The 23,720-nt window shown below is 40.5% G+C and overlaps 11 protein-coding genes across 13 annotated transcripts; 4 read left to right on the plus strand and 7 right to left on the minus strand.

The window, feature by feature from the left end:
- Positions 1 to 552: 552 nt before the first annotated feature.
- LOC122621997 (histidine-rich glycoprotein) lies at positions 553 to 1,314 on the minus strand. The gene is made up of 2 exons (XM_043800084.1): positions 672 to 1,314; positions 553 to 614 (listed from the first exon to the last, which is right to left on the minus strand). Exons 1-2 carry the CDS (start codon positions 1,312 to 1,314, stop codon positions 553 to 555), a joined length of 705 nt encoding a protein of 234 aa, XP_043656019.1.
- Positions 1,315 to 3,702: 2,388 nt separating this feature from the next.
- Positions 3,703 to 4,232, minus strand: LOC122621698 (U-Kazal-Dg21.2). The gene is made up of 3 exons (XM_043799653.1): positions 4,030 to 4,232; positions 3,808 to 3,960; positions 3,703 to 3,745 (listed from the first exon to the last, which is right to left on the minus strand). Exons 1-3 carry the CDS (start codon positions 4,202 to 4,204, stop codon positions 3,735 to 3,737), a joined length of 339 nt encoding a protein of 112 aa, XP_043655588.1. The 5' UTR covers positions 4,205 to 4,232; the 3' UTR covers positions 3,703 to 3,734.
- Positions 4,233 to 4,543: 311 nt separating this feature from the next.
- Positions 4,544 to 5,109, minus strand: LOC122621608. Its single transcript, XM_043799526.1, has 3 exons — positions 4,918 to 5,109; positions 4,701 to 4,853; positions 4,544 to 4,644 (listed from the first exon to the last, which is right to left on the minus strand). Exons 1-3 carry the CDS (start codon positions 5,090 to 5,092, stop codon positions 4,634 to 4,636), a joined length of 339 nt encoding a protein of 112 aa, XP_043655461.1. The 5' UTR covers positions 5,093 to 5,109; the 3' UTR covers positions 4,544 to 4,633.
- A 526-nt stretch (positions 5,110 to 5,635) lies between these two features.
- LOC122621563 (lysosomal aspartic protease) lies at positions 5,636 to 7,243 on the minus strand. Its single transcript, XM_043799471.1, has one exon. It carries the CDS (start codon positions 7,048 to 7,050, stop codon positions 5,863 to 5,865), a length of 1,188 nt encoding a protein of 395 aa, XP_043655406.1. The 5' UTR covers positions 7,051 to 7,243; the 3' UTR covers positions 5,636 to 5,862.
- Positions 7,244 to 7,453: 210 nt separating this feature from the next.
- On the minus strand, positions 7,454 to 8,705 carry LOC122621388 (cathepsin D). Its single transcript, XM_043799234.1, has one exon. The coding sequence runs from the start codon at positions 8,702 to 8,704 to the stop codon at positions 7,589 to 7,591; it is 1,116 nt and encodes a 371-aa protein (XP_043655169.1). The 5' UTR covers position 8,705; the 3' UTR covers positions 7,454 to 7,588.
- A 387-nt stretch (positions 8,706 to 9,092) lies between these two features.
- LOC122621872 (lysosomal aspartic protease) lies at positions 9,093 to 10,490 on the minus strand. Its single transcript, XM_043799880.1, has one exon. The coding sequence runs from the start codon at positions 10,488 to 10,490 to the stop codon at positions 9,093 to 9,095; it is 1,398 nt and encodes a 465-aa protein (XP_043655815.1).
- Positions 10,491 to 10,933: 443 nt separating this feature from the next.
- On the minus strand, positions 10,934 to 11,683 carry LOC122621658 (greglin; the record flags this gene model as incomplete). The annotated part of the gene is made up of 3 exons (XM_043799598.1): positions 10,934 to 11,129; positions 11,192 to 11,342; positions 11,651 to 11,683. Coding segments are annotated over 3 exons (249 nt in total), but the record flags the coding sequence as incomplete, so codon positions are not given.
- A 133-nt stretch (positions 11,684 to 11,816) lies between these two features.
- On the plus strand, positions 11,817 to 13,989 carry LOC122621241. Of its 2 annotated transcripts, none has more exons than XM_043799050.1 (5): positions 11,817 to 11,975; positions 13,176 to 13,225; positions 13,302 to 13,548; positions 13,663 to 13,848; positions 13,906 to 13,989. In XM_043799050.1, exons 1-5 carry the CDS (start codon positions 11,825 to 11,827, stop codon positions 13,941 to 13,943), a joined length of 672 nt encoding a protein of 223 aa, XP_043654985.1. In that variant the 5' UTR covers positions 11,817 to 11,824; the 3' UTR covers positions 13,944 to 13,989. The 2 variants fall into 2 exon arrangements, with proteins under 2 accessions (XP_043654985.1, XP_043654986.1); XM_043799051.1 differs by having other exon boundaries at positions 11,886 to 11,975; positions 13,280 to 13,548.
- Positions 13,990 to 15,084: 1,095 nt separating this feature from the next.
- On the plus strand, positions 15,085 to 15,399 carry LOC122621850. The gene is made up of 2 exons (XM_043799841.1): positions 15,085 to 15,274; positions 15,341 to 15,399. Exons 1-2 carry the CDS (start codon positions 15,085 to 15,087, stop codon positions 15,397 to 15,399), a joined length of 249 nt encoding a protein of 82 aa, XP_043655776.1.
- A 107-nt stretch (positions 15,400 to 15,506) lies between these two features.
- On the plus strand, positions 15,507 to 16,117 carry LOC122621810. Of its 2 annotated transcripts, none has more exons than XM_043799792.1 (3): positions 15,507 to 15,672; positions 15,728 to 15,859; positions 16,047 to 16,117. In XM_043799792.1, exons 1-3 carry the CDS (start codon positions 15,576 to 15,578, stop codon positions 16,115 to 16,117), a joined length of 300 nt encoding a protein of 99 aa, XP_043655727.1. In that variant the 5' UTR covers positions 15,507 to 15,575. The 2 variants fall into 2 exon arrangements, with proteins under 2 accessions (XP_043655727.1, XP_043655726.1); XM_043799791.1 differs by having other exon boundaries at positions 15,576 to 15,672; positions 15,725 to 15,859.
- Positions 16,118 to 17,467: 1,350 nt separating this feature from the next.
- Positions 17,468 to 22,713, plus strand: LOC122621212 (leucine-rich repeat protein soc-2 homolog). Its single transcript, XM_043799003.1, has 3 exons — positions 17,468 to 17,600; positions 19,312 to 19,903; positions 20,171 to 22,713. Exons 2-3 carry the CDS (start codon positions 19,414 to 19,416, stop codon positions 21,613 to 21,615), a joined length of 1,935 nt encoding a protein of 644 aa, XP_043654938.1. The 5' UTR covers positions 17,468 to 17,600; positions 19,312 to 19,413; the 3' UTR covers positions 21,616 to 22,713.
- The last annotated feature ends 1,007 nt before the right edge of the window (positions 22,714 to 23,720 follow it).

Below are 23,720 nucleotides of genomic sequence, written 5' to 3' on the forward strand. Positions count from 1 at the left end.
CGTAGATTATGAGTTGACTCCAGATTTCCGATCATTTTAAAGAAGTAAGAAGAGTATGATCTATTTTTGAAGCCAATCGAATTGAAATAATGGGTATCTAATAGTCGAGACACTCGACTAAGGCGTTCGTTCTAGTTTTTTTTGTAATACGTTGCCATTTTTTTCAAATACTATATTTTAAGCTGTCCATCTTATCAATTATAGTTTGCCGGTATGGAATAAAATGGGCCTGATTTCAATATGAAGACCTGTCAAGCCCACCAGTTCTTATATGCTAATAAATATAGTTATATTCTGGGTTGCACAAATAGCTGTTTTAAGTTCTGGTAACGAAGAATGCCAATATTTTTTATTTAAAATTTTTTTTTTTTTCTACATGCCCTCCAAAATCTGATATATGCATACCCCAATTCGACCAAATAGTAAACACCACCGACAAATAACACATTATTTCATTTGACAACAATATATTTCGAGATAGAAAGACTATACAAGCCATAATAGAATATAATTAAGAAGCTATGGTCAAGTTCAGTTATTTTGAGCTCAGAATTAGTGGGACCTGTGAGCGCTGGGGAGATGATGACATTCGTGCCGTCCGATGTGTCTCAAAACTGCAAGTAAACAATGAAATCATTTGTGATACTGCTTATGATAAGATTATAACCAACCTGGCTTAAGTTCATTGCGGCGCAGACAGTTCAAAATGGCCAGTTCGCAGGAGTTCTCCACCTTATAGCAGAGATGTCCATCGGTGGCATAGGTTGGACTATGAACCCTGGGGCAGTGGATGGTGGCGTGGCAGTTGCGATGATGAAGCAGGTGATGTACACCATGAGATCCGTGAGTTCCGTGATATGGGGCCTCCAGATGGTGGTGGTGATGAGGGGATCCGTGGATGTGATGCTGATGATGGGATCCGTGAATGCCATGAACTGGTGCCTCGAGTTGTTGGTGGTGATGGTAACCGTGATAGTGGTGATGCGGAGATCCGTGGATCAGATGATGCGACTCTGACAACTGATGATGATCGTGGGACTCAGATAGGTGATGGTGCGATTCTAGGTGATGATGGGGTCCATGCTCGTGATGATGCGATTGAGATTGGTAGAGATGTCCTAATTGATGATGGTGTCCTACTTCTGCAGACAATGGCTCGTGATGAAGGGAATGATGCGCTGAAGCATCTTCGACAGGCAGGTATCCTTCCTGGGGAACCTCCGCTTCTGCGCCAATAATATCAGATCCGTGCAGAAAGGATCCTTGGGCAAGGACCATCCAAGCACTGAGAAGAACAAGGAAACGCAGAGCCATATTTGCTTGCTGAAATTACAATTGTTTCGTTACTCGTGAGCCAACTGGTGCTGTTTCACAGGAACAGTTGCGGTTTTATACCCAAAGCACAGAAGAAGCCGAGTCCAATAATTTAAACTTAATAAGAAACCCATTTTAATTAGAAATTAATTGAAAGATAAGAGCCGCAATAGCTTCGCCCGTAAGCAGCTAATTAAATAATATAAATACTCTAACGCAAGGCATAAATAACAACCTTATGGTATATGCAGGCTAGGAACGTTCAACTTGAGCGATTCTTTAATCCAGTTATCCAGTTATCCAGTTATTCGCCATACCTAGTGTTCTGAACTCTAAGCCCTCAGGTATGTCAACCCGAGTTGACTGAACCTATTCGCATGTTTACAAAAGCATCTTTAAAAATTGGCTTAGAAAAAAAATGAAGAATTGTAATTCATGTCGGAACGCGTACTTATTCCCGGTATTAATTCACTGTATGCTAAATTATTTTGTTGACGCCACATAATTCTCAACTCGTTCAAGTGCAGGCTGTAATACTCGTCTTGTATTTTAGAGTCACAAAACATTTAAGTAACCTCTCACAACAGACAGAAAAAAATCCATTCGATTTGTGCAACGTGTACTTAGGTGTGATTACTTGGAAGATTATCGTGAACAAATAACTAAGAATAGAAAGTAATACTATATTGAAACATGTTAGAAAAAGCACCGCATGGCCCAAATTATAAACAAAAATATAACAAGAGAGAACGCTATAGTCGAGTTCCCCGACTATCTCATACCCGTTACTCAGCAATTTGAAGTGCGAAGGAGAGTCTTTAACACTGAATGTTTTTGGCGGTTTGTGGGCGTTAGAGTGGGCGTGGCTAAAAGGTTTTTGGCAAATCGATAGAAATTTACAAGACTAATATAAAAATGAACAAATTTCAAAACTTTTTTCAAAAGTGTGGGCGTGGCAGCTTTGTGCTGTTTGTGGGCGTTAGAGTGGGCGTGGCAAAAAGTTTATTGGCAAATCGATAGAAATTTATAAGACTAATACAAGAATGAAAAAATATAAAAACATGTTTCAAAAGTGTGGGCGTGGCAGTTTTGGGCGGTTTGTGGGCGTTAGAGTGGGCGTGGCAACATGAATCGACAAACTTGCGCTGCTTCTATGTCTCTGGAGTTTGCATGCTGAATCTCAAGCTTTCTAGCTTTTATAGTTCCTGAGATCTCGACGTTCATACGGACGGACAGACGGACGGACAGACGGACAGACGGACGGACAGACGGACATGGCCAGATCGACTCGGCTACTGATCCTGATCAAGAATATATATACTTTATATGGTCGGAAACGCTTCCTTCACCCTGTTACATACTTTTCAACGAATGTAATATACCCTATTACTCTACGAGTAACGGGTATAAAAAAGGGAACTATGGCCTGATTTCTGTTATATGCAGCTTTTTATTCACTTTTATAACTAACGATCTTCATTATACTTCAATAATATTCAAATAAAATATAAAATAGTTATTAGAAATGGATTACCCTACACTGAAAAAGCGAGACTTTACAAATAGGCGCTAAGTAATAACATATATAAACTAACTTTTAATATCATAAAATAGTAACAAATAATTATATATGTATGTAGTTCATTATACATAATTTCGCAATAGCGAATTGTATTGTTCCTCGACTATCGGATACCCGTTAATTAGCTAGTTGAAGTGCTTCAAATAATACGAATGTTCTGGGGTAATCAATCCTTAGAGCGTTGAATCTTTTGTAGTTACCAACACAATACCATTGAATCAGAATTTGAATCAGATAAGGTCATTAAGTTGAGCTTAACAATGAAAGTAATTAAACAATAAGTATTCGCTTCCACTTTAACTAGAATCGTAGTACATATCGACAACACCTAAGCAATATAATTAATTTGCAGCTGTACATAAAGTCGAGTTCTCCGACTATCTGATACCCGTTTCAACACTGACAGTTTTTGGCGGTTTGTGGAAGTTAGGGTGGGCGCGGCTATTGATACTGATCAATAATATATATTCTTTATTTGGTCGGAAACGCTTCCTTCTACATGTTACATACTCTTAAGCAAATCTAGTATACCTAGGTATAATAATTAAATAAAAATGGAAAACTACAACGAAAAGTCACATTCTCAACACAAGTTGATAATTTTACTAAATTATCATGTTTTCTAATTACAAATTTTATATTTAACAGTAATAGGCCAGCAGTTACCCTATGCTATCTTTAATTAGTTCTTAAAATATTTATAACATAGAAGAGTACTTTAATACTTGCTTTCATGCTTCAAACCCCTAAGGGCCATAATAGATAAAACAACTATTAGTTATATATTTAGGTGTAAAGATCATTTATTTTCGTTCACGTTTAAAACATTCTGCGTAGCTTACAAAAAGGCTGTAAAATTGCATAAAGAGAAATGAGTAAGTTGTAATATGTAAAAGTGTAGCTGAACTTACTCTCGCCAGTGCGACAGGTGTGAGCTCGCTTTTCACACTCGTTGCCAAAGTTTAGGACTTTGCCGTTGTAAGTTCCACTTGTTGGCTGGTAAATAGCTGTACAAAAGTCGGCGCATTGCTTTTGACACTCGTCCTTTGTCGTTATGGTCAAAGCTTTTAAATATTTATATCGTTTCATTAGCTCTTAATTAATAATAACAAGATATAAGAAGCAATGCTTACCTGGCTTTCGGTGGCAGTTCTCCTTGTCGAGATAGCATTTATTCCGGAAAACATTGCAACCACCTCCAAGAGCCCAAACAACTTCCTCCGTATCGGGACATTTTCCTGAGCAGTTACCACTAACTTCGCTTAAAGCCACACACAGCAATAGGCAAACATAGAGGAAGAACTTCATGTTTAAAAGCCGCGAAGTTTTGGGATGAACTGATCGAACCGATCGTGTGCTTCCTCCACTTATATATGTTTTTGTTAGCTTGGAGGCACGTCTTCGGAAACTTTTTTGGCGTTAATTTATTCAAGCAGCAGAAACTGCCAGATGTGTGGGGGTTTTTTGTTTGTTAATAAATAACACTGTAAATAACACTTTTTAAAGGCGCTTGTGATCGCACACTGGTTGCTATCAATTTTAATAAAGATAACTTGCAATGGTACTTCAAAAACTTTTAATTTTCATCAAGCGTACAATTTTCCACTCAAACTTAAAATTAAAGCTTATCCAAATAAAAATGCAAAATTTACATAAAGATAAAAGCTTTATTTATGGAACAAAGACCTATGTATTTCAATTCTTAGTTAAGGACTTTCAGTACATAAGCAAAGGGCTCTACAAAAAAGCTGTGAAAATACAAAGTATTAATCTAAGAACCCCTTTTATTTAGGGAATTACTTACTTTCGCCAGTCCGACAGGTGTGAACAATCTTTTCGCACTCATTGCTAAAGTTTCGCAGCTCACCCTTATAGATTCCGCCTGTGGGCTGATAAACTGCAGGACAAGCATCAGCGCATTGTTTTTGGCACTCCTCTTTTGTGGTGATGGTCAAATCTAAACAATTTGTTTACTAATTAAACACCAAGTTTTATAATTCCTTAAATAAGTATCTTCGCACCATAGCCTGGTTGACAGTTCGTCTTGTTGAAGTAGCATTTATTGCGGAAAACATTGCATCCGCCTCCAAGAGCCCACACGACATTCTCGGTATCGGGACAGCTTTCCGGACAACTAGCACCAACTTGGCTTAAAGCCAGACCGAGCAGCAGGGCCAGAGACAAACTAGATCTCATCTTGAATATATTTCTATAACTGACTACTGCACAGAGTGAATCTCTCTTTTATATATTTTAAGCTAGGGGCGATTCCAGGTACTTTTTCAGTGTGAGTATATGCAGAAACGTCACAAACCAGATGTCGGTGATTTTTTTTATATTTTTTGTATACGTGCTTCACACGTATACGTGGGTTTGAAATTAATAGACAAAGATAAGGGAACCCATATATAAATGATTATTATCAGAGTTTACTGCACTCTCACGCTATTAACCTTATCTCGATACAATACATATAATTATATCATTGTTGTATATATTTATGAATATAACAAAAATTTTTAATTAATTATTCAATCGGCAACTATTTTTTAGCTTACGGTAGAAAAATGATTATAAGCAAACATATTACTAGTGTTACATGACTTTAAGTCATCTAAATGTGAATAAAAGAAATGAACAATCAAAAACTAAATCAATCAAAGCATACAACTTATAAAAATAATAATGTCGCCGGAACATATATTTAAAAGAAGAATATATTGAAAGTTTGTTCACAGACATAACATATATCTTCCAGTAGGGGATTACCTTAGCTAATCAACAAATGTACCAAACCGGAACGTGGGTTGGTCAGCTGTTTTTTCCACCAACTGGTTTATTTGTGGTTTCTCAGTGTAACCAACTCTCGTGATTTCTCTGCGGCACCGTTTCATGTCCAAGTTTTGTCATTAAATAGAGCAGATACTTGCTACTCGCCGGAAACGAAACTTCGAAAAACGTGCTGCTTAGGCCGCTGGGGCAAAGCCAATTCGCCGATGGCCCGCATCGAAGGCGGTGTAATATCGGCCGATGAAAACGTCTCCCAGAATCCAGAACTCTGCTTCCATCAAGGTAAACGCAGATAGGCAAATTCTCGAGCCATCGTCGTTTGTAGCACTCATTACATAATCTGTGGGCTGCAAGCCAAATCGCTGTCCTCCAATGACGAACACAATTTCGGGCAAGCCATCGATTTCAGAACAATTGAGCAAATATTCGTTATTTGAGGTGGGCAAGCCGCCAAGGAGACTATTTATTATTAGGTATTCCCTGGGAGGAGCCGCCAATAGAGATGTACCCGTATCCGCGATGGCCTGTCGACGGTGACTGATTGCAGTACCGCCCACTTCAATGGCATCCAATGGGAACTGCCAGTAGGCGGCATGAGTGAGGGGCACGTAGGTAAGGGATCCCGAAAACTTCTTCTTATCCACCCCACCGAACAGAAGTTCTCCACCCATTCTTTCACTGCCATTCCTCTTCAGATAAAACGAGAAGACACACTCATCCACCAGCTGCTGCTCACACATGCTCTCGAACAATGGCTTAATTCCCTGCTCAGCTATTGGCCGAAAGCCCAGTCCCACGATGCCCGCAAAATTGGTATCCACAAAAGTTGGACCCGGCTCGTGGGTGGCCATTGCAAAGGTTTGATTCCGCACCACCAGTTGACCAATGGTAACCATGTCCTGGGCCAATATTCCCGACAGACTTCCAGTTCCGTAGGCAATGGAAAATCGCCGGCCATCCGGAACAAAAGTACTCGAGGCACTGGCGTTATAGCGATGATGACGGTGACAGGCCACACTCTTCGGCGAACACTCGGCACTTGGCACCCAGAGATTGGCAGATCCGGTGTCAAACAGCATATTGAAGGGCTGACCCGGCGATCCAATGCTAATGGGTCCTGCGTACTCCAAGTTCAATCGGTTATCGAGCGTTTCAGTGGCTCCACCATTCCTCGACGTTGCCTCCTGTCCCCCAGCCACATTGTACTTGGCCAAGAGGGATGATCTACCGGCACGGTGTTGACGGCGACTGGCCATGAAAGAGGCCTGAAATTGCATGGGAACGCGGATAAGTTGGCCCTGGCATTTCGCCCAAAACAGGCACAATAGCCACAGGGACAGCCACAGCGAAATGAGGAAGTGCATCACTGGCCCGACCAGGCGAATTGAAATCGATCCGAACCGTTTGTAAAGCCCCTTCCAACTAATTGGCAGAGATTCTGGCCGCGATTGTTTTATAGCACCTGCAAATGGAGCACTTTAATGGCCAAATTCGTCTGGCATTCAAATGGAATTGGCTAATGTCGTGGTTGAACGCACTTCAATGTTTGCGTAAAGTAGAGATAAATAGGGCGAGTACATTTAATTGAATAAACAAAGCCGTTGGCAATTACACAATTAAATTGTGCGAACAGTGGTACATGGGCATGGGCTTTCGTTTTAATAACAAACAATTAGGATACTCGAAATTTCCCAGTTCGTCTAAATTTATTTTAGATAGAAATAATATGGATTGACTTCTCATTAGCAAACATCTGTTGGACCTATTTAATGTAACGCCAAATACAAACGGTTAAAAAATGATATAAAACAATATTCGGATGTTGTGTTTTTGGCCACACAGTATATAAATAAATAAACCATCCATAAATAATATATACACTTTATATACTTATCAATTACTTCACTTAGCTTGGGCCAATCCGATCCTCCTTTCTGTGGCATCGAAAACCGCATAGTATCGGCGGAGAAAGATATCGCCCAGTACCCAAAATCCCCTGTTAATGGGAGCAATGGCCAACACACAAACTGGTTTACGATCCAATATAACTTCCATTAAATAACTGCTGGGTGTTAGGGGAAATACCATGTCTCCGATGAGAATATTAATATTTGGCAGGGGTTCACTTCTGCATGTCACCACAAAATAACCATTTTGTAGCTTAGCTGATAAGGTGTTCAACAGGTTATGGTATGTTTGTTGGGGCACAAGAACCAGTGATGTTCCCGTGTCCAAGATGGCATTACTTTTACCGCCAATTTGCTTAGTTGCCACTGAAGTTTTGGTTATTTCAAGACTCCAAGTACGCCAAGTACGCCATTGGCTGACTGGCACATAATGCAGTTTTCCTTCAAATTTGGTTTCGTCAAAACCGCCGAAGACTATCTCCCTCGGATCTCGACGGAGGTAAACCGAAAATACACATTTCTCAACCAATCGGTTGGCGCACAGGAGTTCCAAAAAGGGTGTCGTATTGGTCCAGGACAAAACTCCGAGACCCAAGCCCACTAGTCCATCAAATTTTACGGCACTAAAGGCAAAGTGTTGAAGGAATAGACTTTCTCCGAATGTGAGGGAGGGTAACTCAGCTCCAGCAATGTGCATGGTGTCCTTTGATAGATAACCCACCACCCTTCCCGATCCATATCGCAGGGTGAAGTTTCTGCCATCAGGAATATAACTACTTGATCCGGAAGAGTTATACTTGCGGTGATTTTGACAAGCTGAATTACTCATCGGGCAGTTCACAGAGGGTAACCACGTGTTCGAAGATCCTGTGTCGAAGATCACACTAAAGTTTTGCCTAGGGTTTCCCATAGATATGGTCCCATAATATTCCATATTGTTGTGCGATTGTAGCAGCAGCTGAAGTGTTTCACTTCCTTTGGTTGAATTTTTCGCCAGGAAGACTTCACTTCCATTGAAGCTCCTCCTAACATAAAGCGGTACCCTTAGAATTTTTCTAGTCGCAAAGACTAAACTTAGACCCGCGAGCAAGAAAAACCAAACTCGAAGCATCTTCTATGAAATTACTTGTGGAACTGAAAATATTACTCTTAACTTTAAACGTTACAATTGAAATTGCGCGAACGTAACTTCGCAGCTGCTTGGGTTAATTAACTAGGTAAATAAGTAGGTCGAAAAGCTTTTCAATGGTTTGGAAGTTTAGATATTTGTAATTAAGGAGACTGCTTCAATATAGGAAAAAGATATATATACATACGTTAGCGAAATGATTTACAAGATTTAAAATACTAAACTTAAAGCTTAACTTACAACAATTTTAGTAAAAGTTTTGATGTTGTTGTAAGGTACATAGGAGTAGAGAGTTTCAAGTAACACTGTACTAAAATTTCAAATGATCGTCTGTGCGAGATCAGCTGCATTATAAGTAATACAGATAAGTCTAAGTGGAATACGTAGTGGCGGCGAATCCGATGCGATTGTTGGCCAAGTCGAATACCGTGCAAAAATGCCGGATAAAGGCATCGCCCAGGATCACTGGTTCGTCGGGAACTTCAGATACCGCCGATATGCAGACTGTCTTGCCTCTGTTGGTTTTCACCTTTACCTTCATCTTGTTTCCCTTGACGACGAACTTCTTGCCCGCAATGACAAAGGTGAAGTCGGGTATTTTCTTGGCGCACTTCATCCAACACTCTCCGCTGGAGGTAGCGGTGCATCCAATGACCTTGTTGATCTTGTTGTAGATGGCCGTCGGAGCTGTGATCAGGGAAGTTCCCGAATCCACGATGGCCTGCACAGAACCACTCACTTTGGTGCTGCCCACGTAAATGTCCTGCAGTGTGAACTGCCAGTACCCCTTCTTCGTTACCGGAGTGTAAGTGTAGCTGTTGGATCCGCTATACGCACTGGTGTTGGAGCTGCCGAAGATTAGGGCACCGCCTCGCGAGGAGCTGCCGCCACCCTTCATGCAAATGGCGAACTTGCAACTGGTGATCACGTCCTCCGAACACATGTTCTCCACCAGGGTCTTGACATTGTCTACCGATATGGATCGATATCCCAGTCCTAGTATGCCATCGAAATTGGATGTCACGAATGTAGTTCCCGGTTCCTTGGTAGTCATGGCGAAAGTCTGATTGGTGACAGCCAGCCCAGCAATTCTCACCGTGTCCTTGGCCAGAACTCCAGCCACACTACCTGAACCATAGGTGATGGCAAACGACTTGCCATTCTTAACATAGGTACTAGACTTGGCCGGATGGTATTGTTTGTGCTTCTTGCACGCCTTACTCTTGCAATGCGGTCCTGGCACCCAAATATTCGAGCTTCCAGTGTCCGGAAGCACTGTGAACTTCTGCTTGGGTGTACCAATATTCATTTTGCAGGTGTACTCCATATTGGCCGTGTTTTTCAAAGTGGCAGTCCCAGAAGTCTTGGCAAAACTAAAGCCATATCGACTGGCCAAAAAGGCCTTCTCCGATCGCAGGTTGTCGGTGGTTCGCACGAAATTCTGTTGGAAATCCAATGGTAAAACAGCGTAACTTGAACCCTTTTTGGCGTTTGACTCAGTTTTGGCCTTAGTTTTCCGATTTGACTTTCTAGCCAAGTTACGTCTCCTCCTGTTTTTCTTGGCCGCATTTAATCTGCGTTTCTTTTGTTTCCCAGATCGGGCAGCCAATCTTCTTCCTTGACGAGCACTACTCCGCTGGTTCCTGTGTCCATTTCTCACTGCCAATGATCTTCTGTCAGCGGAATGTTTAGCCTTTCTCTGTCTGGCCTCGGTCAAAATTACAAAGAGGCAAATTATTGCACACAGTACCAAAATCCTGCACCGCATTCTTTTAGTTATTTCGAGAATGTTTAGTTGGTACTAACCCGAATAATTTGGGAGTTATGGGTTTTATAGAGATCCGTATACTGCGAAATATGTTAGCCAAGGTCACCGCGAAAACCAGCTGTGGGAATGTTTGGATTTCCTCAAAAAGAGTTGGAATAAATGCAAATAGCAACATGTTAAGGCTAAAATTAGAACACAAAATAACATTGTTCCGTACATAAATAAGAAAAGACCTTACTCAACAAAAAAACACAATTTTCACAGTAGCATTCGTTGAGTATTCTTTCCCGTACTTTAAGAACCAAGAAACCCCTTTTCCAAAACAAAAAACAACAAATGGGTTACCCTTTTGAAAAAAGAATGAAATTTAATAGACTTATAAATACTTTAGTAAATTTAAGTCAAAGTCATTTGCCATAAAAAAAGTAAAACAAAGACATTCATTTCAGTGTAGAGTCACAAATACCCCGAAACATATTTTATTCTGCGAAAGGCGTCAATTCAGTTAGTAAATTAACGTCATCATTTGGTCCACAAAACATATTTTTGTGTACTTTCGAAATTTATATTTAGTTTAGCGGTATTGACTGCAAGTGGGAGAACTTCTTTTACATTTTTCTTCATTTTGTTTGCACCAATCTGCAGGAAAATCATTTTAAACAAATGTTAATAGGGCGAAACAAATTATACAAGGTACTCACTTATTCCATGACGACAGGTGCTGACACCTAGTTGGCAGCTATTGCTGAATAAGCATCGAACCAATTTTCCATTTATCAAGGCTTCTACACAGACAGGGCTGTAAATTGCAGGACAGATATCAGGACATCCCGGCTGGGTTTGTGCCGCTATCTGTGTCAAGACATAAAACAAACAAAAAACAACACTAAACGACTTCATTTTAGGAGAAATGTGGGAATCATTCTGATTGATCGTGACAACCTGATGAGCTTATATAGGCATATAGATATATATATAATGAACTGGTTCTGAATACAGCTGTTGAATTCCATTAACATTTAATAGTGTTCAGATAAATGTAACTACACTTCAACTCTTTTTTGTATGTATCAGCTTTTCATTACCTATGCAATCCGAAAAATATTTTACACCCACCAATCATATTGCTAAACTGGCTAACCGCCTTAACCTTCACTCACGCTGGGATCACTTCGAATGGCTCTAAAGTCCGAATGGAAAACGTGCCGGCCAGGCTAACAATTATATGTTTGAATTTCAATTTAAAGCGATCATTTTCCAGCACAAATCGATTCGGTTTGACCACCACTTGAACTCCCTAAAGAGATCGTTGCAGCTCCAATCGAAAGTCGGTCATGCCTGCTGTGTGGGTGTGGGTGTGGATGCTCTTGGCGGTCATGAATCTGACACTCGGTCAGTTCATTGGAGACCATGCAGATAATGAGGTATCGCAACAAGTTCCAGAATACTACAGGGGGGCCCCGCCGAAATCCCGCAGATCGTCATGTAAGAAATGCTATCCCTATTTGTACCCTAAAGACAAATACTACGTGCTGCCTAAAAGAACGGCAGAAGAAAGACGTCATAATGTCGTGTTTCTTGTAAAAGACCTTAAAACGGGACGACCTGTCAAAGTAGCCTTTAGAAATGGCCTAAAAAATAGCAGAAATGTTCGTGTTTTGAAGGCTTTTGATAACAACAATGACCCATGCAGTGCAAAACCTGGACGTTGTGTATATCGCCTATTCAACAGGAAAACTTTTCGTACATACAAGGTGGACTTCAGGACTGGCAAAAAGAATGGAAAACGAGTTTCTGTATTGAAGCTAATCCCCTAAGCGCAGACGTAAAATAAAATATTTATAATTCAAACAAAAATATGCCAGAAAAATTATTAGCAACAAACTTTTCAGAAGGCTGTCTTAACAGCTGGAACCTTGAATCAAAAAAGCTACAGATACTTTGTGTCACATTTTCGAAATGAAAAGATGTAAGATCTTGAGTACTTTTCTGAGCCATTTTCAAAATGAATTTCTCGGTGCCATAATAAAGCTAAAATAATGGCAGCGCTCCGTGCTCCCAACACTCATAGCTCCCATTCACTTGGCTGCGACCTGTCGACTGTCATGTCTTTTCGACCGGACCGGGCCAAATCGAAGTTGGCCGACGGGTGGGCGGCGAAGTTGGCCAACGAGATACGCACGCGGTGTCGCCAAGCTGACAGAGGCAAAGATTTATTGCATATGGGGTTCAAAGATTTGCCTGCTGCCTTTTTTAGCCGAATTAATACACCTTCACGAGACCAAGTCAATCAAAACGCGTGCGTACTTTTTACTTTCACATTAAAACTAATAGGCGAAAATAAGGAATGAATTTTAAAAAGACGATGACCTACTCTTTCATATTTGACCTTTTCGAATCGGTTGAAAATAGTACTGGTACGGTACTAGTAGTTGGTCTGTTCTGGAAACAGAAATACACGTTTGGATTTAAAGGCTCTTGGTCTTATGTGCCAACTATTCATAATGGATGCTTAAGGAACTATATTAATAATATAATTATATATTTGTGAATACTGCAAAAAAAAGAAGTTTGGCCCGCCAGCAACCGTTGTCAAAAATTATATAATGCTTTAAGTTTATCTACACCAAAATTATAAGTTTTCTGCTCTACTTGCTTTAATTTGATTTCCGTTTAATTTAACAGGTGCCATAAGATGTATGTTATTCCCAGCTGATTATACATTGATTAAATGGGTGAGAGCGAAATCGAAACACTTGAATTAATCTTCACAAATATAAATAAATAAGAACCCTACGGAAAGCGTTCCAGTCGCCCGTGTTCATCATTCCCAACATGTTCGTCAACCTCCCCTTACTTTTCGTTATTCTTGGTGGTATTATTCATCTCAATGAAGCTCAGACAACAGATTGCTCGAATACGTGTATGTTTCGAGCAAGATGCACTCCCTACCATAAGGATCTGGTCTGGTCAGTAGTGGATCGCGTTTGTCGCGTCTTTCAGAACGGTTGCATCTTTGCCAATGAAAATTGTATGAGAGCCAATCGCTGCTTGCCACGTAAGTTATTCCGAGATATGATTCTACATTAAATTGGTAATTGCCAGGAAAGATGATTTGAAATATAATTCTGTATTAAGTGGTTCAAGGATTATAAATTGATTATCCCTCTAGCCATGGTAGCCACTACAAAGGAGGAGTGTACGAAGGAGATCTTCTGTCCAAGGTGGTGTTCTCGAGGAGCACCGCCGGTCTGTGCATGGTTTCCCTATACAGACAGTAATGGGAATACCGGCGGTCGAGACATGACATTCGGAAGTCGCTGTCTACTAGATATGTACGCCTGCCGTCATGCAGAAGGTGAGTTCATCTGGATACCATTCTATATCATTATTACACCATTTCGAATACTTGCAGCCTATGTCAACGAACCACGGATTGGATCATGCACATAAAATGTCAAATTGAAAGAATATTTACCAATAAATGCGAGCTAAATTATATGCATTTTTATTTACACAAGTGGTCTTTTATCTTACCCCTTGAATTCACTACAACTTATTGGTCTGGTAAACAAGTTGATAAAAATCTTTTAATACGCCTACAAATATTATTGTTTATCCATACAAAAATTTGATATAAATAAAAAAATAACGGGTTTAATCAGCTGAGTGAACAAAAACTTGATTGCCCAGGTGAATGTTTATTATCTGAAGATTTATGACTATAAAATTGGTCACATGACGTTAATTATTATAATTATGGATGCTTTCTCTGTTTTTTTTTGGAATTTCAAATTTGTGTTTTGCTCGAATCAGAGATTCTTCTAAAGCTTGTACTTTTTGATGCGATAATTGATATTGGTTTATTGACATTATTATTCGCGTACTCTATATTTCAGAATATATGCATAACTCCTTTTAGAGAATAACAAGTTTGTGGCTCATTATTCTACCAGAAGATTCAAGAAGTTTCAAGAGGACACAAGATGGTGGCTTGCACTGAGACTAAAATGCAATTAAAAAAGCAAATGGTTAGTTTTTTTAATATGTTAATTTAATATGTATTGAAAATTGCAATTAAACATATAAATAATATAACCAAACCTCTCACTTATCGCGGGAGGACCAACAACAAAATCTCAAACATCGAGGGGGTCTTTAAAGCTGTCCAATTGTTTTGGCAAAGCCCTTTCTTTTAAGCCTTCTTAGAGGCCTGTCTTTTAAGCCTATCACTGTAAAATGTTAGTAAATACACTCCTTTATGGTAAATTGTGCTCGCCCGAAAAGTAGACAGCGGTTTTGATATAATGGTACCATTTACCCATTTGTGATTACTTTTTAGAAAAGCCTAAAGGTGCACCTTACTATTTTATTTAGTATATATTCTTATTACTTCTTTTTTAAAAATTGCCATGTTGCTTAGCATTATTAACGGAAACACGTGCAAAATTTACACACCTGCTTATGGGATCGAAACCTTTGTTCAAGCGACATATGGATTTCGAATCGAGTTCATTGGCTGGCCTATTTTCGTCCAGATATAAAACTAATTTCAATCGGCAGCTCGAGACACTTTTACAGCCCTCGCCCCAACATGAAGTTCATCATCCTGGTCGTTTTTTTGGCTTTTCTTCGACTAGCGGAATCACAAAACTGTAACAATAATTGCCTGAGAAACGAAATTAATTACCTTTGCGGGAAAACTGTGAGGAATGGCAGGGAAATTCGCTGTACCTATAAGAATCCCTGCGAAATGGATCTGCATGCATGCCAAAAACGGGAAGGTAAGAAGAAAACAGGAAAACTGCCATGAATGCATATATAAAATGACATAAAAATTATTTCACCAGAGTGGAGAAAAGATACAACAGGTCGATGCACACGCGACTCAGAGGAGTGCAGACGGTAGGGGGAAAATAACCAGGCGCAGGAGAAGCAGCTGAATATTTTTAAGAAATATATAAATATTTACACAATTGACAAGGCGAAAAATAAGATGTACAATTTTTTGAGTCTCTGAAAACTTTTGTGGAATTAAATTTCAATACGAGGTTGGCAAAAAGCGCGAACGGTTGGATAGTAAAAATGCAAATTGTATGCACGCTGGGCAACAAACTACTTCTCATTTGTGTGCTTCTAGGGATCTTCACAATAGTTGGCGGCCAGCTTTTTACCTTGAGTGGTAAGTCTAAATCTATATATTCCGAGCTCTTTTTGAAGACCACTTGCCCCAGTAGTTCCCAAAAAGTGCCATGATGTGTGTCCAATGGGATACCGGGTTGTTTGTGCCCTGGACGTCCTTGATGGCTGCCTAAGAACGTTTGCCAGCAGTTGTGTGATGCGAATGTACAACTGCAAGTACCAGAAGGGTAAGTCCGAAAATCGGGAACCGTATACAATAGTTTCGAAATTTTAAGTGACTTCTTCATATACTGTGTATTATCACCTCTAAAACCTCTAAAACTTCTCTATTAAACACAGTATTTCGTATAGCATCATTCATTTCTGTTGAAGGAAACCTGAATAATTAATAGTTTTGTTGTATCCCTCTCGCAGATTATCGCATAATAGCGAAGAGGGCCTGTGAATTTATCAGCAACGACGAACTTCTAGGGATGGACATCTAGGGGCCAAATATGAAAGCGGTTGGGTGCTGTTGTCTGCCGCCAGAGGACGCCACCTGGATACGGCGCACGCGTCGTATACGCGATGTAAGGAGGAGGGAATTGCGCGTGGATGCAAACGGGCAGGATATATACCAGCAGCCACCAGTGGTGTATTTATGTGTAACTCTCAACTCTCTAGGCACGCGTCACGTCACCTCCGTGAAAGAAAATCGCCAGTTTTCCTCCGTTATATTCCCGGAAAATCCATCCTTTTTGTACGACATCGTTACTGTTTTAAATCGCACGAATAAATTATTATAAATTATTGTAGCTTAAGTGTTAACCCTAGGCCAAGAGTGTTTTGTGGCAGTGATATTCAACCGAAAATAGTTGAGCAAAGTGAAAAGTCAAAGCTGTTGGCCACAAGTAAAAAATTGTTTGGGCAGGCAGGACCAGCACAAAGGATATAAACTACTTACACACGAGTACTTTTCCTGAGCGCTGAAGGCTGAAAAGTTTTCTCGCTTCGCTATTCAATAACAGGTTGGTTTTTTTATCCGCGAAATTGTTGTAAGGCATTATTTTCATAAATGTATGTATAACATACAAATGCGTGTGTTTTGTTGCATATATTGTGTCGTTTGATATTCGCTTACGTGACCTGGAAATGTAGCATGTTCAATTGTTTATAATTCATTTTATTGGGGAGCAACCTTTTAAATCAACAATTTGTTACTTAAAAGAAGCTAAGCATGTTTGTATCATCAAAATATGTACTAAATTTTTCTTCTTTTTCGTGGAATGTCTCAACATTGTATACATTGAGGCAAAAACATATTAAAGCTCCAAGGTAAGAGCTTTCGGCAAAGCTTTCCTTACAGTTGTCAGCTTACAGTTGATCATTTGTCCCAAATCTTATCAATCACAATTTTTTTGTTTTAAATATTAACATAAACAATTTAAATAAATAGGGTCTTATCTGTTTTTTAAGCTAAAGCCGAAAGTAAACTTCCAGTATATCGAACTGTATTGAATCGAACTTGTTACGATTTTTTGTAATAATTTTTTTAATAAATTACAGTTAAAATATTCTTTAAATAAAACTTTAGATATAATTAATAACATGTCTTTTAAGATATTTAACAACTTCCTTTGGATATTTAAAAAAGTATATTAACTTGCAACCTGTAACTGATTTGTCGTTCATAATTTTGTTGTCAACAAATTTCACTATAATTACGTATACTATTAAACTAGAATTTAACTTTAAAACTGATACGCTTATTGCGCCCTAGTGTGAACAGGCTACAAAACGAATTGAATATCGATAGTTGAAGGAAAGTCGAAGCATCGATATTATCAAATATAAATCGCAGTGTGTCCCAGCTCTAGTGTGCAAATTGAATAATAACAATATAATAATGCGAGCTGTGGTGTCCCGATCGGCGGATATAGACAAAGAGATTTAGGAGTCAGTTTTAATGGCATATATTAAGTGAAAACTGTAAGTTGTATTTCTGCGCACTAGTGCTATCATCGCGTCTTACTGTTGCTGCTACCAGCGTTTGTGCACTTTGCACATATGTGTGTCCATTGTGTGTATCTGTGCCGATTTATGTTTGGTTCCCCGCCCACAAACAAGGCGAAAGAACAACAACAATAACAGCAGGGACCCAGTGCAATGCAATCAAAGAAATGGAAATTTACCATGAATCAGACTGTCAGTTCTCCAAGTCGCCGCTCTATCTATCTATCTATCTTTATCATAAGCTCCGTACGATTCCAGGGATCAGTCGAATCAAATCGCCTACAGTTGGAGAATATACATACGTGTTGAAACTATCAAAAGAATAATTTTACTTTTTGATATGAATTTAACAGTGGTCTTAGAAACCAGAATTTTTTCTGAAATACTCAATTAAACGTACACTTACTTTGTTGAGTAATAGTTCCAAATTTCCTTAATGTCCGAGTAATGATCACGTTATCTTCCCTTTATTCTTCCCGTGTATCTTCCACTTGAGCAGCCACTCAAAATTGGCCGCAATGTGCATTGTTCGCATATGCAAAATCTGTGAAATCCGAGAAGCATGTCTCCTCCAAATTTTCGCTTTGAGTAAGAATCCAGTTCGGGTTACGCTGCGTCCGGTTTCCCAAGATATGGTTTAATATGGGCAGATTGCGGTGCACTTTCAACCTTTGACTTTGGCATTGGCTCTGGCTTTTCCAGGAATCGCCTGACGCCCCCTCTCACTGACCTTGACATTTGCCGTTGAAATAGCAGGAGCGTTCCGTGTGTGACTTGGTTGGGGGGTGGTGGTGGCTGGAGGGCGGTGGCAAGGTTGCTGGGCGCCCGCTGCACGGGGTATGCGATTCCTGCACGTGGCCTGCGGCATTGACAGCTCTTAAAGTATCGCAGCAGCGGCTTACAAGCACCCCTAAACTAACTAAGTGACATTTAATTTAATTAATGAGCCTGGAGCAAGTGATGCTTATCTAATCTTATCTATAGTAAACATTTGTTTAGTATTCAAATCAGCCTTTCCCTGAATAGTTACTTTCTTATCACAACTTACAAGCACCAACGAAACCGTGAATTCTCTTTTCCAGCAATTAAATTAGAAATTATCACATGGACTATTTGCATCACACACATTTTCTTACGATATAGCAAGGAGGCTTTGGCTGTGATATTACACAATTATTAGTAATTATTACGATTATACATGTATTTATGAAATCATACATATGTATGTATAATGGGTATTTTGTGTAGTGAGAATCCTCACCGACACAATTTTTTTGTTGCCTTATTTTGACGTCACTGTTGAATGCTTAATTATTGATTTGCGTGTAGGGTTTCTGAAAACTTTATGGTCAACTGGTTAATAAGGAGCGACGGCGACTGTCAGAAACAAAAGCAAAAGTAACGAAGCCGGGCTAAAAGCGGAGGGGTGGGGATGGGGCTGGGTGGAGCCGGGGATGCGTGGGTGGGAGCACCATGACGATGACGCACGATGCGATTGCCGTCCGGCTGACGCAGAATTGATAAAGTGCAGCCATAAACGGGTGCGCGTATTGTATTCCGAACTTTCCCTTTCCTGCGATTGCTCACAGGAAAACATAAAACACAAAGATTGTAGTTTGGTATCGTACAGAAAGTACAGATTTTGTGGCATGTTTTCGGTTTTGTAATCGCAATATTTCCATTACAGGGTAGAGCAACGAGTTCCTCCGGCCGCGGCTGCTGCTGCTGTTGCTTGGGCACACTTCTGGGCAACGCATTGTCGCCGCCGACCGCAAAGCTGGGCAAAATTATGAACTTGTGTTCCTCGGGCGCAACGGCATCGACCACATCGTTATCGTCCACGGGCCAGGCGGAGAGGAGCGGCGGAGTACCAGGAGGAGGAGCAGAAGGCGGCGGAGGAGACGGAGGTAGCGGTATCAGCGGCGGCGGCGGCAAAACCAACGACGGATCCGCAGAGGCCCCAACACTCTGCTTCGCGGGGGGATCGGGCACAGCAGGTGCAATCGTCGGATCGGCGGAGCTGTCCAACGCCAACAGCCCAGCAAACGGAGCAGGAGGAGCAAGTGGGTCAACCGGCAGTGGACAACAGCCGACTGGCAGCAACGGACACAGCCACCTTCACAACGAAAACAACGCAAACATGCCGCCCGAAACGCGTCCCAAAATGGTGACCGTCAAGCATCCGGAGTCCAACAAGCCCAAGCCCACCACCAAGAAGAGCAAGCCCATCCAGGCCGACCAGGATGTCATCAAGGCGCTGCAGCGGTGCCGCGATGAAGGCAAGTATTTCTACCTTATTTAATTTTTGTCTGAATGAAATAAGAAACATGACATCAAGCTTTTAAGTTATGTCACCAGCATTAATATTAACTTTCAAATGTGTTAAGTATACTCATTTTAATTGGAATGGGTGCTTGTCTATACGCGTAAAAAAGAATTAAAAAGACTGGCTCGAACAAATTCATTTTAATTGGAATTTGTTTTTAAGATGAAAGACTTGATTCACTTCAGACAACCTCTGTAATGCTTTTGTATGCTCCCCACAGGCATCAAGCGCTTGGACTTGAGCAAATCTTCGATCACGGTGATCCCCAGCACGGTGAAGGAGTGCGTCCATCTCACGGAACTTTATCTGTACAGCAATAAGATCGGCCAACTTCCGCCGGAAATCGGCTGTCTGGTGAGCTTACGTAACCTTGCGCTCAACGAGAACTCGCTGACCTCGCTGCCGGAGTCCCTGCAAAACTGCAGCCAACTAAAGGTGCTAGATCTGCGGCACAATAAGCTCGCGGAGATTCCGCCCGTGATTTACCGTTTGCGCAGCCTGACCACTCTTTACCTGCGCTTCAATCGAATCACCTCCGTGGCAGATGATCTGCGCCAGCTGGTCAACCTGACGATGCTGAGTCTGCGGGAGAACAAGATCCGGGAGTTGGGCAGCGCTATCGGTGCGCTGGTCAACCTCACCACGCTGGACGTGTCGCATAACCATCTGGAACACCTGCCCGAGGACATCGGAAACTGTGTAAACCTCAGCGCTCTGGACCTGCAGCACAACGAACTGCTGGACATACCCGATAGTATTGGGAATCTGAAATCCCTGGTGCGGCTGGGCATGAGATACAATCGATTAAGTAGCGTGCCGGCCACTTTGAAAAACTGCAAGAGCATGGACGAGTTTAATGTGGAGGGAAATGGCATAACCCAGTTGCCAGACGGCATGCTGGCCAGCTTGAGCGGCTTAACCACCATTACTCTTTCGAGGAATCAGTTTGCCAGTTATCCAACCGGCGGCCCAGCGCAGTTCACCAATGTATATAGCATTAATTTGGAGCACAATCGGATCGATAAGATCCCCTATGGGATCTTTTCGAGGGCCAAGGGTCTCACCAAGTTGAACATGAAGGAGAACATGCTGACGGCTTTACCTTTAGACATTGGCACCTGGGTAAACATGGTGGAGCTGAATCTGGCCACAAATGCGCTACAGAAACTGCCCGATGATATCATGAACCTGCAAAACCTTGAGATACTCATCCTGTCAAACAACATGCTCAAGAAGATTCCGAATACAATTGGAAATTTGCGAAGGTTAAGGATACTAGACCTCGAGGAGAACCGCATTGAGGTGCTGCCGCACGAGATTGGATTGCTGCACGAGCTCCAACGTTTAATCCTGCAAACCAATCAAATCACCATGCTGCCGCGTAGCATCGGCCACCTGGGCAACCTGACTCACCTGTCTGTAAGCGAGAATAACCTGCAGTTTCTGCCCGAGGAGATTGGTTCGCTAGAGAGTCTTGAGAATCTGTACATCAACCAGAATCCCGGTTTGGAGAAGCTGCCATTTGAACTGGCTTTGTGTCAAAATCTAAAATATCTAAACATTGACAAGTGCCCGCTGAGCACTATTCCTCCAGAAATCCAAGCTGGCGGGCCATCGCTGGTGCTGCAGTGGCTCAAGATGCACTCGCCGTACCGCCAGATGTGAGATGTGGACGGCGTTTGGCGCACCGTCTACGTGGGCAGCGACTGCTACTACCAGTATGAGCTGCAGACGGTGAACCAGGCGCCCGGTGCTGGTGGCAACGGTGGTGGAGGTGCAACAGCAGCAGGAGGAACCGCATCCAGAAGCAGCGACCGTCGCTAACGGTGCGATCTCAGCTAACGGGCAAGATCCCGTCCCCATCCTTTATCCCAACCATTAAGGGAGAGAGCCGTGATAGATAGGTGTTTTAGTTGAAATCGTTCTAAAGCGGGATATGCTTGATAAAGCTCCTAATTATTTAAGTTCAATTATTTGACAAGGCACATGAATATGTAATTGATTCCAGCTTCTTTCCAAAAAGCGATTCCAATTGCTTCACCTTCTACTTAGGCTTGCTCCCTTAAACCGACTGGAGTGCGTTGGCTGACAAAACGATAGCTTTAAAACGTTATACCAATGTCCCGCGTATTGTAAACTGCCCCGATTTGCTTTTTCTTTCTGTGTTCAATAACACTTCAGAGTCCGCACTTTAGGTTCTAATTTAACTCATGCTTCCAAGCTAGTCAAAAATGTAACACGCGAAACGAAACGAAAGTAAATTGAAAGCTTTAAATCTTCTGTTCTGTTTTTGGTCATGGGTGAAGAAAACCTAACATTCAAAACTTCACAAAAAAAAACAAAAAACGCAAGCGCCAAGGAATTGTTTGAAAAAATTAAAACTAAAAAAAAAATTGGTTAAGAAATTATTAATCTTTATACACATTAAGCGTAGTCGTATTTTGTAAAAGCAAGCGCAAGAAAGAAGCAACAAGTATTAAACTGTGTGTAATTTGTTTAAATAAGAAGATTGGAAATGTTTTTTTGTCGCTCCTCCAGGCGAGCTAACATTTTTCGCAAATGTAAGGTAGTGCAGCATTTTGTATGTTAGTCTAAGCAAAAAATATCCACGTAAAGTACTAAAGCCATCTGCACTTTTGGCTAATGGCATTAAACTAGCGAAAACTAATGTTGTATACTTCATTATTTTAATGTCGGTGTGTCTGTAATTGATTTGTATGAATATTAAGATGATTTAAATGCATTTAGTTATCATAACCATAATCAACGATATTTGTGTGGCAAGTAAAAAGAGTAAGGCGTAACTGAATATTGTATAATGCCACAAAACTGATAAGCGCAAAAGATATCTAGAGATAACGTGAACTCTGAGTTGCTGTTCTGTTAGTAAAGTTGGATTAAACACTACTTATAAAAGAAAGAAGAAAAGTGTTCTGACGCGATAAGAAACAATTGAGTGTTTAACAGAGATTATTGGTTTATTTACTAAATGTTCTTTCTGTTGAATAACTATACTTTTCTGCTGTCAAAACACTTTTGTTTTTAGCTCCGATCTGCCATTATGGTACTACTCCATTGAATCCGCTTAAAAACAAGTTACAAATTCGATTTATTTATTTTTATATCGTAAGCAACATGTCTTGAAACATAATACGGGAGAAAAAAACCATTTAGAGCTGCTCCCCCCTACATTGCAACGCAAATGGGCTTTACATTTTAAAGAAATCTTTAAAAAATCAATAAATCAACGAAGCTAACTTTAAATGTTTTACATCCATACAAACATATTTACACTATACACGTACGATCAACTTTTACACATCTATTTTTTGAAAAAACACTCGAAATCTACGCGTACATATTGATTTCAGGACTCCATGAGATATGTACATATATTTTTCAAACAAACTGTATGCGGCAGGGTAAACTAATCTGGCAAACGTAATTTAATTACAAAGCAAAATGTCAAATAATATGAGAAAAAGAATATATTTCCAACGGTACAAAGATAAAAACGTAAATGTAACAGAATTACAAAGAAATGTTAAACTAATAATCGCACACTAGAATAATGAAAACACAAACACACAGTGGTGAATAACCAGCGTTTGGCGAAATTTCGAGCCAATCACAAATAGAAACAATAAATGTAAAATGAGGTCAAGTTAAATGCAAGTGAAATGTACAAGTTATATGGTAAAGATGATTAAGTCAAGCATAAAGATACTCCTAAAACAAAAATCATATTTAAGCCTACCTACATATTTGCA

Source organism: Drosophila teissieri, chromosome 3R (genome assembly GCF_016746235.2).
Source record: "Drosophila teissieri strain GT53w chromosome 3R, Prin_Dtei_1.1, whole genome shotgun sequence".
NCBI classification, from domain to species: Eukaryota; Metazoa; Arthropoda; class Insecta; order Diptera; family Drosophilidae; genus Drosophila; species Drosophila teissieri.

What these genes read in the sequence shown, in the direction of transcription:
- LOC122621997 (XM_043800084.1), bottom strand. Translation starts at nt 1,314, where the DNA reads ATGGCTCTGCGTTTCCTTGTTCTTCTCAGTGCTTGGATGGTCCTTGCC. An exon ending in CCGCAATGAACTTAAGCCAG is followed by an intron (nt 615 to 671) that starts GTTGGTTATAAT and finishes GTTTACTTGCAG; the next exon opens with TTTTGAGACACATCGGACGG.
- LOC122621698 (XM_043799653.1), bottom strand. Translation starts at nt 4,204, where the DNA reads ATGAAGTTCTTCCTCTATGTTTGCCTATTGCTGTGTGTGGCTTTAAGC. An exon ending in GAACTGCCACCGAAAGCCAG is followed by an intron (nt 3,961 to 4,029) that starts GTAAGCATTGCT and finishes AATATTTAAAAG; the next exon opens with CTTTGACCATAACGACAAAG.
- LOC122621608 (XM_043799526.1), bottom strand. Translation starts at nt 5,092, where the DNA reads ATGAGATCTAGTTTGTCTCTGGCCCTGCTGCTCGGTCTGGCTTTAAGC. An exon ending in GAACTGTCAACCAGGCTATG is followed by an intron (nt 4,854 to 4,917) that starts GTGCGAAGATAC and finishes CAAATTGTTTAG; the next exon opens with ATTTGACCATCACCACAAAA.
- LOC122621563 (XM_043799471.1), bottom strand. Translation starts at nt 7,050, where the DNA reads ATGCACTTCCTCATTTCGCTGTGGCTGTCCCTGTGGCTATTGTGCCTG.
- LOC122621388 (XM_043799234.1), bottom strand. Translation starts at nt 8,704, where the DNA reads ATGCTTCGAGTTTGGTTTTTCTTGCTCGCGGGTCTAAGTTTAGTCTTT.
- LOC122621872 (XM_043799880.1), bottom strand. Translation starts at nt 10,490, where the DNA reads ATGCGGTGCAGGATTTTGGTACTGTGTGCAATAATTTGCCTCTTTGTA.
- LOC122621241 (XM_043799050.1), top strand. Translation starts at nt 11,825, where the DNA reads ATGCCTGCTGTGTGGGTGTGGGTGTGGATGCTCTTGGCGGTCATGAAT. An exon ending in ATTATACATTGATTAAATGG is followed by an intron (nt 13,226 to 13,301) that starts GTGAGAGCGAAA and finishes AAAGCGTTCCAG; the next exon opens with TCGCCCGTGTTCATCATTCC. An exon ending in CGCCTGCCGTCATGCAGAAG is followed by an intron (nt 13,849 to 13,905) that starts GTGAGTTCATCT and finishes GAATACTTGCAG; the next exon opens with CCTATGTCAACGAACCACGG.
- LOC122621850 (XM_043799841.1), top strand. Translation starts at nt 15,085, where the DNA reads ATGAAGTTCATCATCCTGGTCGTTTTTTTGGCTTTTCTTCGACTAGCG. An exon ending in TGCATGCCAAAAACGGGAAG is followed by an intron (nt 15,275 to 15,340) that starts GTAAGAAGAAAA and finishes TTATTTCACCAG; the next exon opens with AGTGGAGAAAAGATACAACA.
- LOC122621810 (XM_043799791.1), top strand. Translation starts at nt 15,576, where the DNA reads ATGCAAATTGTATGCACGCTGGGCAACAAACTACTTCTCATTTGTGTG. An exon ending in CCAGCTTTTTACCTTGAGTG is followed by an intron (nt 15,673 to 15,724) that starts GTAAGTCTAAAT and finishes CACTTGCCCCAG; the next exon opens with TAGTTCCCAAAAAGTGCCAT. An exon ending in CAACTGCAAGTACCAGAAGG is followed by an intron (nt 15,860 to 16,046) that starts GTAAGTCCGAAA and finishes TCCCTCTCGCAG; the next exon opens with ATTATCGCATAATAGCGAAG.
- LOC122621212 (XM_043799003.1), top strand. Translation starts at nt 19,414, where the DNA reads ATGAACTTGTGTTCCTCGGGCGCAACGGCATCGACCACATCGTTATCG. An exon ending in GCAGCGGTGCCGCGATGAAG is followed by an intron (nt 19,904 to 20,170) that starts GCAAGTATTTCT and finishes TGCTCCCCACAG; the next exon opens with GCATCAAGCGCTTGGACTTG.